The 14,660-nt window shown below is 36.6% G+C and overlaps 2 protein-coding genes across 2 annotated transcripts in view; one reads left to right on the forward strand and one right to left on the reverse strand.

The window, feature by feature from the left end:
- THADA (THADA armadillo repeat containing) overlaps positions 1 to 14,660 on the forward strand; it is a 211,502-nt gene that overhangs the window by 39,282 nt on the left and 157,560 nt on the right. The gene's annotated exons all lie outside the window — the stretch shown is intronic.
- The window catches only part of PLEKHH2 (pleckstrin homology, MyTH4 and FERM domain containing H2), a 51,406-nt gene that overhangs the window by 34,452 nt on the left and 2,294 nt on the right, over positions 1 to 14,660 (reverse strand). Inside the window, exon 2 of the mRNA XM_042826222.1 lies at positions 13,173 to 13,302. Coding sequence (XP_042682156.1) covers positions 13,173 to 13,295 — 123 coding nt within the window. The 5' untranslated portion in view covers positions 13,296 to 13,302. The remainder of the gene's footprint in view (positions 1 to 13,172; positions 13,303 to 14,660) is intronic.

The following is a 14,660-nucleotide window of genomic DNA, read 5'->3' on the forward strand; positions in this document are numbered from 1 at the left end:
CTGTCCTGTTTGTTTTCTATTTCTGGCATCTTCCTGTTTCTTTCTCTTTTTTTTTCCTCCCTAGCTATGCTGTCAATAACACAAAGCAGTTCTATGTACTTTTAGCACCTCATCCAGACAAGAATACAGAATCATAGTTTTCCATCAATTAAAAAAAAAAACAAAACAAACAAACAAAAAAAAACTGAGAAAATGAGTCGTCATTAACGTTAGAAAAGCTGTGACTGACTTGGGACTTTCTCAGAAGACACAAGAACTGAAATGTACAAAACACTGCAGATACAAATGTGACAAACATTACACCATACACAGTGGTCCCTGAAGAGTTGTTTGGAAGGAACAGGACTAAGGAAATGATTGTCGCAGTCATTCACGTTCTAATAGTCTGCATAGACCCAGAGAGATCAGCTTCCATTGTTCTCTGATCACTTGTATTTAATTCCATATTTCTATGACTTCATGTTGAGGTTTTAAATTTGAATTTAATTTACAGAATCTGGAGTTCTAGGATTACTTTTCATCTGTCTGTTTTGGCTTTATGTTCAAATGTGAGTTTAGTTTACAAAACTCACTGTAATGTTATTTTTATGACATTTCTTTTTAGTGAGTTGTGGTTTCAAAAATTGGGGTTATTTTTGAATATTTGGACAGTTAACATTCCACTGCTGTTAAGGTAGTATGCTAAACCAAGTAGAAGAGCAGGTATTACATCAATAATGAACATTGCCAATACTCGGTGATGGCTAATAATAATCTGTCATAATGGTTATGTTATGATAGAAGCCTCCTTCAGATATTTATTATGTGAAATTCATTGTTGCTACTCAATAGCAAGTTGGTCATCAAATTTCATAGTCAAACAAATGCGGGTGATGGCCATGGCATTACTTGGTAATTTATCTATGTCCAGTAAATGCAATTCAATCCAGCTGTAAGATTATATAAGAAACGTAGCATATGCGATAAATGGAAATAAAACCTGGGAGTGCAGCTCAGCTGGCTCAGACTCAGCTTAAACCTGAAACAAGAAGTTTCTCTTGTTAATAATAACCAATGACCACTGAACCACTGTATGAACCCCAAGCAGTAGCACTGCTCTTCTGCACAGCAACTGAAGTTCTGGGAAGTCCAGTGCAAGACAGACCTAAAGCTCCTTCCATGCTTCTACAGTGAAACTGTATGCTGTGCCTTTTCTGGGAATATATACTTTTGCACAGGTCCTGGAACATAATAATATGTTCACATAGGCTTTTGGGACGAGGAATATAATTCGAACAAAGCTGTTGCTAAGCTGGGTGTAAAACTGGAGCCAGAGTAGCTGAGAGGATGATTATTAAGAAAGATAGCATTCAGAGATTAAAAATGGAAGGATAAGGTTTATTTTTGCTTCTCCAAGAGTTAACTATTTCAAGAAGTTATGCTAAGGAGCTCTGCAGGATCTTACAGTATGGATGCGTCAGTCAGCTTCCTGGCAACAATTATGTGTGAGCTTTGATTTGGAACATTTCTAAAGGATCTTCAACTTATTTTAGGAGTCCTGTACAAACAAAATGGAACAAAGCAAGCTGTATTGTTTAGCAAGTATGGAATAACACAATAACCCAAGATGAGCACTTACATAACAGTTCTACTGGCTAACTTTTCAATAATTTGATGCTACATAGCAATCGCTAAATAAATCCTGATTTTCCCTTTACTTAGAGCTTATTTGGGTTTGTTTTGCAGTATCTATTACAATAACAAAACTTAAAAAGTATTTTTTTTCTTTCTATCTGCATAATCTCCAACCACAAAATGGTTTTGCCAGAAAAATAACAAATGAAATTCACTGTCTGTAACTCTTCTGCTATTCTAATGAAATAGAAAAAAAGAAGTGCTTTAGGACTCTTGTGGTTATCAGAATTGTTGGGTAAAAACTGGAAGTAGGTCCAAGAGAAACGATTTCTCTTCACAAAGAAAGTGTAGCCTTTAATCTTCCTGTGTAAGTTAGCAAAAGGTTTCATAGCAGTGATAGCAGTGTTACTGTGTGCGTGTGAGGGAGGCAGGAGAGAGCGAGGTATGGTGAAAATACCTGAGTGGATTAATTGCTCATCATTTAAATCAAAAGCCATGCTTTGAACTTGTCATTAATAAGTTGCGTAATATAGTAAGATCTCTTTACTTTTTCTTCTGAGGACAACTTCAGATAGATAGCTTAAGAGCCTCAAATAATAAAAAAAGGTAAATACTACTTTCAGAGAGCCTCAGGATGAAAAAGGCAGGTAATCGTAACCATGCCACATTTCAAAGCAAAGGTTGGTATGTTCTACAGATGCGAAGAATGAACTCCTACCTATTGCAACTTGCATACTGATGACCGACTGACTTTATAGAGAAAGTCATTTGAAAAACAGAAAGGTGTGTTGAATTAGACCTCCATCCTTCTTTTAATATTCGTCTATGCAAATCGTCAGTGTCAACAGAATCAGTATCACAGAATTAAATGACTTGTATCAGCTGTGAGGCTAGGCATTTCTTGAATGAACTAAATTTTGTAGTCTCAGCAGACTCAGAATTGGCTTCCTGGGAAAAACACATAGGACCAGCAAGACATTAGTAACATTTGGCATATAAAGTATATTTAAGCTTAATTTTCTATGTCTGGACTGGGATAACTTGAAATAATATTCCAGTTCAACAAACCTCTGGTAAGGAACATTCGTATCACGTCCATCTATGGCTGGCTTAGGCTCCTGCCAAAATTAAAGATTCAAAGGTCTCCTGTCATAAATTACACTGGTTCTGGATTTATACTTTTTAAATGTTTAAATGTAAAGAATAAATACATTAGACACAAAAACAAGAATATGCACATACTTAGTAGAGAACAGATATCGATACAGAAGAAAAGACTGTCATTTTAATCTACATTTTCTCCTTGGAAGTGTAAAAATCCTCCTGCATCTTTCAGAAAATGTGTTATTGCATGCTGCATTCATTATCTGAATTACAGAAAAGAAAATCTATTGTTAAAACCAGATTTGTTTTTAAACTTAGTAAGGAAACAACCACTCTACATCTGACACTGATCAAATTGAGCTATTTTCGTTCAAGCAATGAACAGAGAAATGCCAGATGTGAATAAATACTGAATGCTTTGAAGAAACATAGCAGCAATAAAAACAGAGAGGTGTACTGCCTTGGAGGTCTGGTCATTGAAGCTCTATGTGCAGTCACTTGGAATTTTGTACAATACAAAAGCAAAATACAAAGTGACTGGTTATCAAAGTTCACCTGGAAGTTTCTTGGCTGTGTCTGCATCTGCATGATATTCTAATGCTTCATATGCATGAAATCACATCTACTTTTGCACTAAGAAACACTCCACTTGTATGCATATGTGTATATGTGCTTTCATTTTTTCATATATATCACTGTTCATTTAATGTGTCTTGTAGAAAAATGACAGCACTACATGGATAAAATTCCTGGTACTTTCAACCATTGCTTTGTAATTCAGGAGGAAATATTTTATTTTAAAAACATGATAAGCAAAAAAAACAAAAAACAAACAAACAAAAAAAACAACCAACCAACCAAACAAAAAAACTCGAACTGAAAAAAAACCAAACCAAAAAAACATTGGAATTCTTTCCTTTTAACATGTGAAAATGCCTGTTACTGATGGGAACAGAAAAAGGAATTTTTTACCCAAGTCATTTTTCAGTGTAGCTACTTGTCCCATTCATATTTTAAAATTACATAGTAATTGAGGCATAATAGAGACTCCTCATCTTTTTCTCATAAACAATACAGTTGCACCGCAAAGGGCTTTCAGGAATCTTAGTGTATAGCATTTTGAAATTAAAAAAATGCAATGGAAGAAGAGAAAAATAAAAGCAGTGCTTCTCTGTAAGCCTTTCAAAGCATGCTGATAATGAGTCCATTTTCAGAAATTCAAAATGAGTTAAACCTAATTTTCTGAACCTGAAACACACCCTGTCTGTTGGTTAAATGCAGAACTTTCATGACTGGAGAGCAGCACAGTCTGCTTTTTTTCTTGCATTTCAACTTTTCTATTCAGCCTTGTCTGAAAAAAATCCCAAGCCATCCGTAGTTGAGAAATAGTGTTCCACATAAAAGGAAAAGTAGTAAATCTGTCCATTTTGTGATTTAGTGAACTATCAGTCCTACCGCATAGGACTTACCAAAACTGAAGAAATATATAGCCCTGAAACTGGATGGAAGCAGCAATGTTATGCAGTATAGCTCTTTAAATCCTTAGACTAGAGGAGCTTTGATCAGGGTAAATTATTGCCATGAGCCTCAGCAGCATTGTGCCTTCCTAAATAGCCACATTCATGCCAGTAATGATGTCTGTAAGTGTGTGAGCTCATATGGAGAGATGCTTCTATAAATAAGTAGAGGAAATAAGGGAGGAATAAAGACACCTGTGACTGTCTTTCAAAGGACCATGCAGATATAAACAGGTGATGAAGCAGTAGAGGCTGGAAATTTTACAGATTGGTTAAAATGGGCTTTGGAACTGCTGTCTAGTGGAAGCTATAGATAGAAAAGACCTGATTTTTTATGTAGTGCTTGATAAGCTTATAAATGGTTTGAACAATATGCCTGCCAGCTATTCCCGAATGCTGCACGTGACCAAGATTTTCCATTTCAGTTCTTTATTCCTCTGTTTCAACTCACATATTTCTTTATGAAAACCAATCACTGATTTGTCAGTGGCTGAAATTGCTCTCAGTTTTCATGTTTTCAGACGTGCTTTGTCCAAACTGTAGAGGCTGCAGTTAGAAGTGAGAATAAAGCTGTTTGAGAAGCACTACTTGCTCTTTTTACAGAGTCTCTCTTCTTGTGGTTTAGCTTAAGAAAACACTGAAATGTTCCTCCTGCTTCCACAACTCATATATTAAAAAGCTGAATGGGGTATGTTCCATCCATGCTTTCAAACACTGTTCTTTCTGCCTTGGCATTGATTTCTCTTCTACATATCATGTAACTTTCATAAGGCAGGTGCTAAATGTTTACAAACTACAGTACTTTAAAATAGGAATGGACAAAATTGAATGCTTTGGCAAGGAAGTCTTTCCATAGAACAAGCTGAAACTTGGAAAAACATTTCTGAAGTGTGTAGATGTAGCCACCAAAATGAAGAACTTCTTTCTAAACCCAACCTTGTTCTTGTTAACAGATCTCTCAAAATAGGCTAATGTACATCGTAAGAAGGTTCAAATGTTCCTTGTGCTACTCAGATCAAACATAGGGAATTTTCTTCACTATGTTACTGGTTCATAACATACAGGATTTTACTGTTTGTCATTCCTTCTTGCATGAAAAGGAAAAACCTTTTATGAAGCGTATGGCTTTACTTTTCCTTCAGATCCTACCAGAATGCTCACTTAGGTTATGACTACCGCAAAACTCAGTGCTCACAACCTGGCAGCTTGCAAGCTGCTCCTTTTTCAGTGTATCCTCATTTTTTTCACCTCTCATCTTACCATTTTTTGAGCCAATGATCAGGTGAAAAAGCCAGAATTCTCATGAGGAAAGCGGTGTTCTCTGCAGATTTCCTACCTAAACAGTTCCTCCTCTTCATCTTCCTGTGTTCATCCTGCATTGTGGTCAGAATTACAAAGTGCAAAAGCAATGTGGGTTTATTTGTATGGACGTATGTATATGCTCATATTCTTTTCCTTTGAAGGCTGCTCATAATGGTGCAGGCTTGCTGTCCCAGAATCACAGTCCAGTCTACAAAAGGCTTTTCTAGTGCTTACTGAATGTGTGAATATGAAAAATAGTACTTTACATTTCAGTCAAGTTTGTTACAGTAAAATTAATGATTTATTCTGGAATTATATAAATTGAAAATACAGAACAGAAAAGCCCAGGGAAGGAACTCTTACAGAATTAATGGTCTCAGACAGCTGCCAGTGAGTGTACAGATGCAAAAAAGTTAAATTCAGCAGTGGGATTTGGGGAGGCAGTGCAGTGAAGGTGAAATGAGCAGCATGGAATGGAGACTGAATAATTAAATGGTGATTTTTCCAACTTCAGTCTTTCCTAGTAATTTTCAGGACTTTCCTAAGCCTGGTAAAAAGGAAACTTCAAGCTTTCTGGCTGTTCCAGCTCAGGTCTCATCCTGAAAGCTGAGCTGCAGAGACGCAGTCAGATATGCAGATATGTAGACCTGCACTGGAGCAGAAGTAGACAATACCACAGCACGCAAAGTCGTGAAAGAAGTGCAGGCAGTGTTTTAACAAGGTGAAAGACTGTCCCAAGGTGCATGGTGGTGGGTAGACAGAAAGAATTCTCAGGTAGCACTTAAAACTGTAACAGAAATGTATCAAAGCCTGTTTTTTTTTTTTTCAAGTCTGTAGAAAGGCAGCTATCTGCTTTGTTTTCTTTTGATTGTTGTACTGCAACTGGGGAAATTCTGCTACTTCTGCTGAACTGTGAGGTCTGATCAGAGCCAGAACATAAATATCTAAAATAGAAGGCTTTTTTTCACACCACTGTCTGAGAGTTTACAGCCTTTAAATAAAAGGTACCAGTCAGAAGTCTACTTGTCAAAGTCTAAGAAGTTGAATACCTGTCTTGACTGAAACTGAATTTACTTATGAAATTAAAGTGTACAGGACACCTAGAGAACACGGATGCTACAGGAGCAAGTGATTCCAGAAATATAAGGAAGGAAGCATAATGCAGTTTGAAGACATGACAACAGATATTTAAAGCCTGAAAATACTTCATGAGGGAATGAAAATTAAATGCATAATTTGTAAGTACAAAGAAAAGTTCCCTTCAGAAAAAAACTGAGAAAAAAACATCTTTTCACTCCTTCAAGTGAAATGGTAAAGAAATCGTAGATGGGTTAAGGATCTACACCATGCCTGACCGCTATCACAGCTTCCATAACATCCATCAATTTCCCCATCTCAGGTGGGCTGGAACAGCACCAATGGTCCTATTTCTGTACCACCAGCAGAAAGGTATTCATTCTCTGACCTCCCAGCTAGGGCTGTGTTTTTTCACACCATTAGACAGCCTGGCTCCTAGGAGAACAATTACAACTGATTTATTGCTTCCTGATGTCTCCTTTCCCTTCCCCCCCGCACCTCATCTTCACCCTCCTTAGAAAGTATTCAGGCTTAAGACATACAAAAACAGTGAAACAAACAAAAAAAGTACTGTTATAAAAAGGCATAGTGTAATAACAGACAAAGAATAAAAATGGTTATAATGGGAATGGCATTAAAGGGGCATAAAATAAACTCTTACCATACAAACTTTTTAACTTTTATTTTCTTCAATTATTAGATGTCATTATTAAGTCATACAAACCAACATCAGTCCACCCTGGGAGCATGCACTGCACTGCCCAATTCCCTTGTGCATAGAAATGGGTTGGAGCTTACTTGAATGGAGTCCAGTGAGAACAGAGGTCCAGCTAGCATTCTTGCACTCCCTTTATACATTGGTTTATGTCATCATCAGCAAAAAGTGGGCCATGGAGGTCAGCAGGGAGTTTACTACTTCAGCTGTCTCAGTTACTTTCACCCTAAGAGCTTTCTTCTGGTCTCTGGGAATCAACTAACTTAAAAACTAGCAAAGGACTTGGCTCTGCAGCTCCCCCACAACACAGGTGAAGTTCTGGGACTGCCTTCTCCAAAGCCAGCTGCCCACAGGCAACACACACAAGATGACACTTTTGCAGCTTAAAGGGCCAACTTGCTAGATCCTGACAGCTCAGAAACCCATGCACCCTCACACCAGAGCACACAGCAACACAAAAACTCAGTCTCACAGTGTAGAAACAGGATTTGTGTGGGCTGCTTCCAAGGGTGGAAATGTCTCTGGACACTAGAGGTGCCAATTGGGGCTCAAGGTGAGCCTCTAAGTGCAAATAGTTGTTGTTCTTTTCACAATTTTCACGCTGACAGTCACTGCACAAGTCAAATGCGTTATGGATTTTACCTCCAAAACCAATCTTGAAATTGTCCTGCCACAGGCAACAAAGCACATAAAAAAACCTAAACAAATTGATTCATATATGAAAATTATCCTCGTAATTACATGTATTTGCTGCCAGTCATTCAAAGCACAAAATAACAATCCTCAGGAAGGAAACAAACTTGGAAACATTCATGTGAATGTTGAGTATTACTCTATAAGGCAACATTTGAGATACTGCCATAGTCAGCTCTTGTCTAATGAAAAAATAAATCAGTGCAGGCTGCCCACCAGCAAATTTAACACAGCTACACAGTTCTCCTACCAAGATGATCCTAGTGATAGGAAAAGCATTATATTTACATGTTACGTACGTACTTAAGGTAAAAAAAGTACTCACTGTGACAAGAATGAAGGACAGCAAGTTTTTCTGACATGAAATACTAGCTAGGAGCTAAAATTGCAGTTGAACTGTATGATTTTTTATTCAATAAATGTTTCTTAGTAAACTCTTCATATGCATAAGACTTGAGCTGCCTTAAAATAAAGGCTTCTACTTAAAACTCAGTTCCACAGACATCCTAAATTTGGCGTACTAGGGATACTTTCTACATCATTCCTTAAATTCCTTTAAAGACCTCTCCCACTTACAGCAGCAGCTTCTGCTTAAAACTCCAACAAGGTCTCTTTCTTTGCATGTTAGATTTATAAGCATAGACTCTTTTCTTGGCAAAATGAAAACAAATAAAAAACCCAAGCAGATAAACGACAGTGAATGATTAGTTCTCTGAAAACATTGTGTATTCCTCTGCTCCTCTGTTTTATCCCGAGTTTATTACATGATTGTAGTTCTGGTAGCCACCGAGCTGAAACAATTGCAATAGGAATTTCTCAAACTCATTAAACGCTGAGGTTCAAGTAAAAGTTCTTGCTTTAAAAAAATAACAACAAAAAAACCCACACAACTCCTCCAAAAACAAAACAACAGTAAATAGTTTTTCTAACTATATATTATAAATTCTAACTATCTATTATAAAAAATATAGTGAAGTCTTCCCACATCGATCAAACCTTTATTTGCAAAAGAACCACTGAAGAAAATAACTTTGCATAGATATTTGATTTTGAGTGTATAAGGAAAGTATATCAGTTAATTCATAACCCAACTATATTTACAAAAGCTCATAGGTCACAGGCTTGAATACTAAAGGATAGATTTAAGCAGACCCTTATTAAAACCTAGTTTTAGACTGAATTATAGAACACGTAAGGAAAATATGCAGTAATAGGTCTTGACAAGTGACAAACACGTTGCAATATAACAATTTGAACTCGTCTTCCTGATTCACTGTCTTGAGAAGATGTCTCAAATACATGCAGAAGAAGAAGGCTAGGAGAATTATCCCTCTAATTCATTTATATTACCTTCTATAGTGACACAGTATCATTCTCATTCTGTTTTCTGCAACAATTACATAAATCACATAATTCAATACCCATGAGGGTTTTATATCTGTCACAGTATAGGACTATGATTTATCTTGCTGTTGAAGGAGATGATTCTCTGGTGCTATTGTTCAGTGTTTTAGTACACATTTCATAGCACAGACGTGATTGTAAACAAAACCACATTTAGCCTATGCTAATCAAAGCAATCATGAATATTTGTGCGCTTTGCAAAATAGAACTTGCTTCATTCTATAACAGGTAATAAATGTAACGGGTTGCTGTAAGGACTGACATCAGCTGCGTTCTTCTGTTGTCACTAATACCAGGATGCCCATCATATATTGGCCAATCAATTTCTCATGACTCCCTTACCTATTTTCCAGATATATTTTTGAGGAACAATTCCATGCAGTATAACATCGAAACAGTGTGGATATACTTTTCCCTTTACAAATACTGAGAACTGTTTGTATATACTTTGGAATTTAAAAAAAATATACCAGCAGGTATATTTTTAAATAACCAGCAGGTCATTACAAACGAAACCTCAATATGGTTTTCAGTAGCACAGAATTAATAGAACTGCTGATGGATACAGTCTCATTTTGTTCTGACCAATGAGTTTGATGCACATCCCAAATGAGTTTCAGTTTATGAATGAAAGATTCATATTAAAAAGAAACGGTGACAAAGTGAGGAAAAAGATCATTTTTTTATGAAGTCTGTTAATGCTCTGTTCTGGACTGCAATGTATTAAATTATCCCAACTAAATACTTCCTGGACCCATGATCATAACTGGAAAATATTTCTCTCATTTTCACCCCCAGGAAACACTTTGCTTTTTGTAAACATTCCAAAAAAGTTGAGGCGAAGTAAAACAAGGGCGCAGTAGCATGACAAGTTCTTGAGAGTTTTTTTGTTCTACTTTGGAGTAATCTTTTTCACAGATGAGAGAGAATCAGTAATTTCCTTTGACTGCTTTTTTTCAGGCACAGTGCTGAAAATTTGTGATTTTATCCCTTTTCTTCTGTTCATTTTTTAAAGCATGATTTCTGAAATGCTACGATTAAGCATATATTTATTTTAATCGAAGGGGACATTTCTAATAGTGAAGAGCCTGGAAATGCAAACCATAAAGGAAAGAAGTGAAAGTCAAAGAGAAGTAATTCAAAGGTTACTTCTGAAATCTCTTTCTGTTTATTAACACAGATGGTTTTGTGAAGTGCAGTTGATGAATCTTAACTTTTTGGTTGCCAAAATTATAATCAGCAGCAGCTGCATAAAGCATGGCAGTTACGGCAGCTGGAAAGTCCCTAGAAAAGTCTCATCTAGTGTTTGATTTCTACCCTGAATGGTAGTGATCCAAAATGGGGTAAAGTGGCAGAAGATACATATATCATCATAACTGCCCCAACTGCATAAAATCCAACGATCTGTTGAGTGTTCCAGCAGAGAGCATTATACTCTCTGATGTGTGTTCATGATCACACCTTGGTAAGTGGAGTGAAGGAGACAAGAAGTTTTCCTTTTTTGTCTTTTCTTTTAAGATGAGATCTCAAAGCATTTGTACAGCTGGTCACTCTTTCAAAACCCAATATTATGCGATACCTGTTCAATAAGGTTTTACCATTTGGTAAAAGTTTTTTTTTTCAATTACACCACTTTTCAACAGCAGTATTTTCAGTCATGCCAATGCAGATGTATTTGGAGTACTAACTCTAAAATTCAATTCCAGCACTGCTCAATATTATTACATAAACATTTTACATTGCTGTAAATTTTAATGATCATTTTGTTTAAAAAGAACTTCTTAATGCAAAGAAAATACTGAATTTCTTTCTCCCAGTTTTTTTCCATCTCAAGTTGAAGTTTTCTACCTTGGCAGAAGAAAGAAGGGCACCAAAAGATAAAATTAACAGTAACAAATTGCCATGACCAGATGGTATCCAGTCAATAACTGGATGATACAGTTGAACCAACTACTGATCTCTAAGTCTGTAGTAAAGAATTTAACAGAAACTGCAGGAGCAAAATTAGGAGGCGTGTGGATAAATGCTGATAGACTAGGGAAGAGTCAAAGTGGCCATCCTCGGGAGGACTGTTATGTTATAGAGCTACTGAAGTTCTTTAAGGGAATCACCCAGTCTGCAGATAGGGGAGTTCTGGTTTATATCATCTGTATTTCATAAAGTGTTTAAAAGAAACAAACAGCCACAGAGTGGGAGGAAATGTACCTCCAGGGAACTGTCTCAGCAACAGTAGGGGTTGGTTATTTGGTACAGTGATGTGAGGCTATCGGTGGAGATCTGCATGGCATCTGTTGCCCAACATAATCACAGCCATTCGGTAATGGGCCACCACGCAGTGCAGAAGCACAGCTCTTGGACAGCATTTTGTTATTCCATATAACAGAATCTTCCTGACTAGAATGACTTACAGGACAGTTCTTACAAGTTTCAGTGATCGATCAGTAAAAGATGAAGCATAGTATCAAAATCTAAAGGACTACAACCAAATGCCAGAATTGTGATAGATACCTCCATGAAAACATACCTGATGTTCAACTTAGCTGTCAAAGTAAACAGAATCTTAAACATTTTATTAGGAAAGGAACAGCAAATGTACGTAGATATTATTCATGGTTCTTAATACAAAGACATGTTTTTCCTGTTTGAATCCTATTAGGTCTTGTGCCCTCCAAAATATAGAAAAATTAGAATGATTGAGAGGAAACTGTGTGGATGCTAAATCAATTCATGGCTTCAAAAGGAAAACAGATGAGTTCAGGAAAGAGAAGCGCATAGAAACTTAAGCATAGAAAGCTATTCAAAATAATAGTACTTTCCCTCTAATGTGCTAAAAGGAACTGAATTTTATTTGGGGAGAGGTGGGAGGGGAACAATTGGCAGAAAATTTAGGTCTAGGAAAAATAGAGTAATTTCAAACAAATTATTTTTAAGTCAGTAATAGCAATAATACAACTTGAAAGACTCTCTGCAATGTTCTGTCCTTTCTATTTTTAATTGCCTTGTTCTGCTGGAAGTGTTACCTGGCAAATACAATCATGCTTTTTTTTAGTATTTCAAATCTGGGTTCACTTGCAGTAGATGGCTGGATCTACATATTTGAACATGACAAAATGTTTCTCTGTTTCAAAATAAAATATGCATTTAAACAATAAACTGGTCTAGTATTAGATATGGAGGTTGATGGCCCTGTCTGTGGCAGGGGGACTGGAGCTTGATGATCCTTTAGATCCCTTCCAACCCAAGCCATTCTATGATTTAAAAAAATATTATTAATGTTCAACTACGTAACACTTTCCAGCTTCCAAGCCCTAGACTCACCATAGTTGAAGATGTCTTATGTGATACACAAGTCTGGTGAATTATATGAAATGCTGTGTAAAACAACACTTCTAGATTTTTTTCCCAAGAGTTTGTTTTTCCATCCTAAATTAGATTTTAAATTCATAGGAAAATGTTCTGAATATTAACTTTAACGTTGTGCAGTTGATTACTGGATAAATGCTTTTCTCTGCATGAGATTTGCCAGGGTGTTCTTATCTGAAAACAAACATTTTTGCTAGCAAATATAGTGTGTGAAATTCTTTTATAGCATTAAAACACACCTATTTTCTATGCATTTTAAAGGCTTTTTTTTCTTCTTCCTGAATAAGATTCTTAGCTGTAATCTCAAACCATGAACAGTGATGAGCTCTCTTCATCAAATAAAGTCATTCATACAGTGTTAAAATTCAAATGGTGAGACCTACCTTTTCTGCTAACAGTTCTCTGATTTTACTTGCTTGGAGACGAAATTTCATTAGCTGTGACTCCAGAGTTAAACATCTTTCCTTCCAGTTTACTGTACCTTCTGGCTCTGAAAGATCAGCCATATTTATCCTGGAAAAAGGAAGAGAAAAAAAAAAACAGAAAAAAAACACCTCAGATTGAGTCTGTATTTAACATCTGACTTATAAAAATAAACCTACCAACCTATTTTATATAAATCTCAAGAATGCTACTGTGCCTGTACAGCTCCATCAAACAGTGAAAGTACATTAGCTTACAAATGCCCTTATCATAAAGGGAAGACTTCTGAAATCTATGTTGATAATATTTAGGTTGACCTTAATTTAATTTCTTCATTTATTTCAGGTCTGCAATATGTTTTCTTTGTCATAAGCAGTGAAGTACCAAGAATGATAACCTTATCTTACTGTATACATCCCTTCTTGCACAGTGAGACTTGTGGAGAACTGAACTGCTAAGAAAATGTTTTATATAGGTGTATGTGTGAATTAGTACCACATCTGTTTTTATGCTGGCTTACTGATAGACAGGTGATTCTTACAGAGTTTGAAAATTCTTATGCTTATTCAGATTGCCGTGAATATTTAATCTCCTTGATGGGATACAAATGAGAAGGTTGAGTTTACGGTTCCAGATACAAAGGCAGGTGAGCAAATGGTCGCTAAATGGGTCCTTCCAAGGAAAACAGTATCTTCACATTAGATCTGCAACAGATGAAACAGATCTCAGAACATCTTGGTTCATCCCTGTTTCAAGTTCAAACCCATGCTTTTATTTACATTTAACTGCTCAGAGATTTAAGCTCTGTGCCCTTTGGACAAGCATGGCTGGAAAAATTATTCAGAATGAGAGCTGGCTCAACATGGCTTATGTCTGAGAAGCCAAGAAAATCACCTCTGTGCAAGCAGAAGAACTGGGCTCTGCTGTATTCCTGCTATTCGCAGACAGCTTAATAGAGTAAGAGAAGGACTGAACTCAACCACTCAGCCCAGAGTGCTTCCTTGTGGGTGAAAGCACTAGCCATTGCAGGAATCTGAACATGTAGGTTTGGCTTTGGAAATAACACTTGGATTCCTAGGAGAAGTCAATTTATCTCAGATGTATCTCAGTGGAAGGCAACAAAAAAACAAATATACATCAGTGGTGTGGTTATGCTTGATGTTGGTCACCAGTGTCAGTGAAAACGTGGTGCTGACACAGAAAAGCAAGTAGCATTTTCTGTGATTCACTGATAGTACTTTTTGGTTCTTTCCTGCAGGTTCAGTACCATAGTTAAGCAGGTGAAAAACTCTCTCAACACTTCTTTCCTTTCCCACATACTGTCTTCTTTGTTGCTTTTATTCTGTATCTAAGTTAGAAGAAAAAATAGGATTTTTTCACTGTAGCTGTTTGTCTGAAGATATCTGCTCCGCTTTTTACCCTCTCTTTCTCTCGGTCTTGCCGGCCGT

Source organism: Centrocercus urophasianus, unplaced genomic scaffold, assembly GCF_019232065.1.
Source record: "Centrocercus urophasianus isolate 14NV4802_14NV808 unplaced genomic scaffold, USGS_Curo_1.0 seq_10, whole genome shotgun sequence".
Classification (NCBI taxonomy): Eukaryota; Metazoa; Chordata; class Aves; order Galliformes; family Phasianidae; genus Centrocercus; species Centrocercus urophasianus.